Source organism: Lathyrus oleraceus, chromosome 6 (genome assembly GCF_024323335.1).
Source record: "Lathyrus oleraceus cultivar Zhongwan6 chromosome 6, CAAS_Psat_ZW6_1.0, whole genome shotgun sequence".
NCBI lineage: Eukaryota > Viridiplantae > Streptophyta > Magnoliopsida > Fabales > Fabaceae > Lathyrus > Lathyrus oleraceus.
This window is the reverse complement of record NC_066584.1, coordinates 136,479,230-136,485,696: the sequence shown is the minus strand read 5'-3', so window position 1 is coordinate 136,485,696 and position 6,467 is coordinate 136,479,230. Positions and strand designations below refer to the sequence as shown.

The following is a 6,467-nucleotide window of genomic DNA, read 5'->3' as shown; positions in this document are numbered from 1 at the left end:
GACCTGGGAGCTAAGGAGGGATTCTCTATTATTGAGACCTTGCACAATTAAGTTATGGGTATTTATTTGTCTTGAGTCTTTTTGTTTTGTTTTGTAATACTCTATTCTTAATCCTATTCCTATGTTAAAGGAATTGAGTATTTGAGTTGTAATTTTGTTTCATCATTCATAAAAACTTGTATCTATCCAAACACTAGGGAAAATGTTTGAGTGAAAGTGAGAGGGTTCTCATATTCAGGGGGAGTCTCGAATAGAAAATCATGGGTAGCATTGGGAAAAGAGACATTGAACTAGGAAAATTCAATTAGACCAATTTATATTTCTGACTATTAAGATTAAATATCCTTTGGGTTAACACCCTTCAGACGTAGGTGGCTTTGCACCAAACTAGGTTGTCAATTCCTATTTTATTTCATTTACTGCCTTTATTTTGCTAATTACGCATTACACTTGTCATACACATTGTTACATCATTGTGTCTGATATTTTGGTATCCAGCGAATATAATTTCAAAATCCTTTAAAAAGCTTGTCTTCTTTTGTTACAATCACCTTAAAATGTTTTAAAAGCTAGACAATTAATTAGGAACTATTTCATTAATTACAAATATATTTTACAAAAGAATAATCAATTATGCGTACATTTGATAGTCGATTATTTCACTTTGTAACACCTAAAATCAATTGGAGAACTTAGTTATTAAAACTCTCAACCGATTTGTGAGCTTAGCCATATGTTAAAATCTCTCACTGGGTTCGCGAGCTTAGCCTACTGTTAAAAGCTCTCACGTCACGCCTTCTTAGCATATGATGCATTTGAGATTTTCTCAAATTCACCTTTTTTTCTCTCTTTCTTTGATCCTTCCAAAATATCCCTATGTTTTTTAATAGAGGAATCCTTGTCTTGTGATTCCTTATAGCCTTTTCCAACAACCTCCTAAACATTGTCTGTTTCAAGAAAAGTCTTTATTTTTGACACACCAATTATCATAAGTACTTCCTTTGATAAATGAAAGTTGAAAGGTTATTGCTTCATTATTTTCCATGATCATAGAGGGAGTTCTTATGGAAACCTAAGTTTTGATGTCACTTTGTTGAAAAGAGAATAATGTTATATTGAGATTTTGTGATATATTGGAAGGAGAGACTATTTGATATAATGATAATTTTATTCTTTGAGAGAACAAGTTACATGCATGTTTACTTCCTTCTATTTACTTGGTATACAAATGAGAAGTTTTCCCCGATTCATAGTCATAAGGACTACATACATCTATAGAGTATTCTAGACATTTCGAGAGAGAGATTTACACACTTCTCTATACTTCATATATTTATTAGAATGATAGTTTCTATTGTTTAAAAGGATAATTTACAAGCTTGTTTACTTTCTTCTACTTCATTCATTTACAACCGACAACACTCTCATATTTATAGTCATAAGTGAGAGCTCCACATACATCTATAAAATATTTTATACACTTCAATAGAGAGAGAGAGAGAGAATTCTAGACACTTCTATTTGCCTTCATACATTTATTACAATGACACTATCAATCTATTTCTACATAATTTCAGAACTTTTTTTAAGAGCTTTGCTATTCCTACACCAACTTTACACCCAAATCTTACCCCAAACACTCTGTTTACCGTATAAAGTACGGTGAACAGTATTTTTATTTTTTTAATAAATAAAAAAATATTTTTATTTTTAAAATTATTTTTATAACATAAATATAAAGTTTGTCATTAATTAATTTTATTATTGTATTAACCAAAAAAATATAGGTTATTAACCACATATTTTATTGATAATTCAGTAACCAAATTTGCTAGTTCATTAACCAATAAAATATACAGTATTAACCAAATTCTGACATTAAAATATAAAATATAATATATTTTTTAATCAAATTTTATATTTTATATTTTAATGACAGATTTGATTAATGCTATGTATTTTATTGATTAATGAACTAATAAACTTGGTTAATGAATTATAAGTAAAATATGTGGTTAATAATCTATATTTTTGTGGTTAATACAATAATAAAATTGGTTAAAGATAAACTTTATATTTATATTATAAAAATATCTTTTTATAAAATATTATTTATTTATTTATTAAAAAAGTAAAAACACTGTTCACCGTATTTATACGGTGAATAATATTTGATGTAAGATTTAAGTATAGGATTTAGTGTAAGAATAACATTATTTTTTTTATCTATACCACTAAAACTAAAATGGGTCTAACCCTTTATTAGTAATCCAACAACATCAATCAGGAGCCTAAACACTTAACCGGGAGAAATTCATGTTTAGGTAAAACACCTTCCATCACAACCAAATCGTCAAAATCAACATTAACTCCTATCAACCTACTTGATATACACTAAGATACAATCAATATGAAAATGAATGTCTTTTTTCTTCAATTTTGTAAGAAAAGTGCTTATCCAAATAGTTGGACCTTCCCTGTCTATAAATTTTTAATTTATAAAAACAATAGTATAGAAAATGAGAGAATAAGTAAAGGGAAAGAAATGAAATAAATAGATTGTTGGTGATAGTTGATCGAAAGAAAAAAAAGAGTAAAATATAAAAAAGCAGAAAGAGATCAAAGAAAGGAGTATAAAAATTTTCACAATAAGTTCTGTTGTGGAATTAAGATGATCAATACATCCATGATAATTGCATGCAATAATGGATTAGGGAGAGGGTGCATATGGTTTAGTTGACTAATTAACAAAAGAGGCTAAACATAAATTATAATTTCAACCACTACACAATTCATGCAGACTCATTTTAAGAAATCCAATATATATATATATATCCCTCCTTGTCAACCATTGTCCTTTTTCCAATAAAACTAATGAAAGAACAAAAATAAATCAAATCCTTCTCTCATACTTTACTTGCTTTCTTATTCATAAAAAATTACTTATGTAGTGGAAATAGCATATAACTATATATCATATAACAACTCACCTTGACTTTACCATTCTTCCTCTCTATATAAGCTTCAACAATCAATCAATTTCCATATCCACATTACAATACATATCTCTTTCAAGTTTCTCTCATTTTTAAAGCCAAAAATGTCAACAACCATTGATGTACCAGAGTCAAGCAACATTAAGGGAAAAACTATTTTACTTGGAGCGCAAGCAAGGCCAGGAGGATGGAAAAAAGGAATAGCCATAATGGATTTCATTCTAAGGTTAGGCGCCGTAGCCGCGGCTCTTGGCGCTGCCGCCTCGATGGGAATGAGTGATCAGACTCTTCCTTTCTTCACTCAGTTCTTCCAGTTTGAAGCTAGCTATGATAGCTTTACTACTTTTCAGTATGTAGCATGCATTCAAAACTTTACCTTCTATATTACACTTTTCAAAACTTTAATCTACAATTCTATATATTCAACTAATACATGAAAAAATATACAGGTTTTTTGTTATATCAATGGCTATAGTAGCTGGTTACTTAGTCCTATCCCTACCATTTTCCATTGTTGCGATCATTCGACCCCATGCAGCTGGACCAAGGCTTTTCTTGATTATCTTAGACACGGTAAGCATTTATGTTTATCAGATAACATCGTTCTTGTTTTCAGTTCTAAGCATGTGTTTGTGAAATTTTAGGTGTTTCTTACTTTGGCCACTTCTAGTGGTGCTTCAGCTGCTTCCATAGTTTACTTGGCACACAATGGAAATCAAGACACAAACTGGCTTGCCATTTGCAATCAATTTGGAGATTTTTGTGCACAAACAAGTGGAGCTGTTGTATCAAGTTTTGTTGCAGTGGTTGTTTTGGTTGTGTTGATTGTGATGTCTGCTTTGGCTCTAGGGAAGCATTGAAAATTAAGATGGGATATGTATGCTATGTAGGGGCCTAAGTTACCTATGTAATTGTTGTGAGGTTTTTCATGATGTCATGAATTGTGTCAAATTGACTCCTTGTATTGATTTGGAAAATTGTTGTTATGGAATATTTAATTATGATATTTGTTTTTTATACTTGTTTCACTGCCATCGTCAAATCATAACCTCTTTCAGCGAGTATGAATTTTATCTGAACAATTGAGTTTATCATGCAACAGTTTCTTAGTAACAAAATATGCACACGATAATCTCTATGTTCTCTTTATTAAGCAATCATATTTTGGTTTATCTGTACCACATCAGACCATTCAACCTTTATCATCCTCCATTAAACGCGTGACATTTATAAAAATGTTTCTAACCAATTTGGACCATAACCCATTTCTATTGAATCTTTGTTCCCATATAATGTTTTTTTTATAAATGAAGCTTATATCTTAGTATGTTGAAATTATTATTAACTGATTCTAAATTTTTGGACATAAAAGTCATACTATTTTCCATATACATTTTAATCTATTGTGAGTAATTACAAATCTATTGATTTTTGTCCTCCAATATAAATGACGCCTTAATTCAGACCTTTACCTTTTTCTCCTTTAAGGTCTTAATATTTTGCCTTTTACATATTCTCATCTAGGTGATGTTCAAGTATTCGAGCGGATACGAAAGAAACATGCATGCGCGACTTGACAAGGATTTTCCTTTTTGTGGGGTTAAAGACCGAAGATTTTACTATATAAGAGAAATCCCTCAAACCCGCCTAAAAAAAGTGTTCAAACATGTGAAAGTGAATTCGTACAATAAACATGATTTCATACCATTTTCATTTGAGACTTTTGGCTTCCTAACACCAGAGATAGTGAATATTTTAGAAAGAGTTCAATGACTCATAATAAAATTGGTTTTGCCATCTGATATCTTAATGCCAAAATATTCCAATAGTATGTCGGAAGTTTAAGTAAAGTGATTCTATTGAATGAGATTTAAGGTCAGTCGATTCTTTTCATGTTTTGTTAGATGTCGAGAAGGAAAACTAAGGGGATGGTACATGCAAAAAAAACACTATGATGCTAAATAATTGATTGAGTTCAGGAAAAGGAATGTTATTAGGTTTTTTTAAGTATCATGTTGACCAAATGACTCAAAACACAAGAGAGTTGGTGAATTGGGATATTAAAGATTTGTGATTAACTAAAAACACTTTTACTTTTAAAATCATTTATGTTAAATGATAAGAATTATATAGAAGAAAGATGGAGATGAAGAGAGATAAACAGTGGAAATGAAATAATCAATAGAAATTAAAAAGAGGAGAGTTTAGAGATAGCGCACCAAAGATTCATATAGGTTCGACCTACTCAGTTGGCTTACTCAAATCCCTAAAAGTTTTCTTTAAAGAGATCCACTAAAATCATACTTGGGCTTTTACATGATCAGTCCATGAACCTTCCATTAATCAAATAGAGTTTTTATACATGCTAAGCTCAAGAACCTACACCCAATTTTTTTTTAAGAATAAAATGAAACCATTAAGTACTTTACAAATACAATTCATAAGAGAAACACACTCTTGAATATACCTATTCAATCACAACACGAAATATAAAATAACTCTCACATAGGCTTTTAGGGCTTTTAGCATTATGAAATTCTCGTGAAAAGCAAATACAAAGACTGGGAGAGTAGAAGAAAGATAGAGATATATATTTAGAATTCTAGTGTAAAAAATGAAATGAGGAAAAGCCTATATTACATAAGAAAAAACGTGGCTAAAAAAGAAAATGGTCCATGAGTCAAAATATTGATTTAATCGATTAAAATATTTCAAAATACGATAAACCTAATTCAAAAAAGGAAATTCTAAAACAACTACATGATTTAATCGATTAAAAGCTTTTCTAATCGACTAAGAGGTTATTAACCTTGCTCCAATAAATTGGACCAAATCCTTAATTGATTAGCCAGTGTGAGAATTTTCTTTATTGATTAGAAATGATTTTTATCAATTCCATACAAGCCTTGAAAGGCTTTCAAATATGAAATTATATAAGGTTTTGAAAAAATATTATGTATGTATTTTTATGGCTGTTTTGTTTGATTTTTTTAGCTTTGTTTCGATTATGTACCAGTGCGGAATATTATTGGATAATGTGTGTGTGTGTGTGCGCGTGCGCGTGCGTGCGTGTGTGTATGCTAGTTTTCTATTTTGATTACGTCTGAGTTGATGTAAGATATTGTAGCCCTCTGTTGAGATAATGGAAAATATATTTGTTTTAGTTGTTAGTTATTCTGTTGCGTTTAAATTGGGAAAATTTATGGAATCTACATTATTGATATGTTGTTATGCCGCTGATTTTTCATTCGATATATTGGTGACATCTCGTTGTTGGCTTATGTTTACGTTTGTAGAGTTTCATTCGGCACGTTTAGTTGTATTACGTCATAATTCGTGCACATTAAATTTTCTCTTTTGCTTTGCGTTTCATTTTAATAAGTTTGACATTCGTACAATTTTGATCCATCTTGTAATGATCACGATTAAGTGTAGCAATCTAAGGGGATGATTTCATTGGTTTATGTGTAA

General features: G+C 30.1%; 1 protein-coding gene across 1 annotated transcript; it reads left to right on the top strand.

Moving 5' to 3' along the window:
* The first annotated feature begins 2,893 nt into the window (after window positions 1-2,893).
* LOC127094820 (casparian strip membrane protein 1) lies at window positions 2,894-3,998 on the top strand. The gene is made up of 3 exons (XM_051033595.1): window positions 2,894-3,345; window positions 3,446-3,569; window positions 3,641-3,998. Exons 1-3 carry the CDS (start codon window positions 3,101-3,103, stop codon window positions 3,854-3,856), a joined length of 585 nt encoding a protein of 194 aa, XP_050889552.1. The 5' UTR covers window positions 2,894-3,100; the 3' UTR covers window positions 3,857-3,998.
* The last annotated feature ends 2,469 nt before the right edge of the window (window positions 3,999-6,467 follow it).

Excerpts from the sequence above, each read along its gene's own strand:
- LOC127094820 (XM_051033595.1), top strand. The coding sequence starts at position 3,101 with ATGTCAACAACCATTGATGTACCAGAGTCAAGCAACATTAAGGGAAAA. Across the intron at positions 3,346-3,445 it reads GATAGCTTTACTACTTTTCA|GTTTTTTGTTATATCAATGG; the intron begins GTATGTAGCATG and ends AAAAATATACAG. Across the intron at positions 3,570-3,640 it reads TCTTGATTATCTTAGACACG|GTGTTTCTTACTTTGGCCAC; the intron begins GTAAGCATTTAT and ends GTGAAATTTTAG.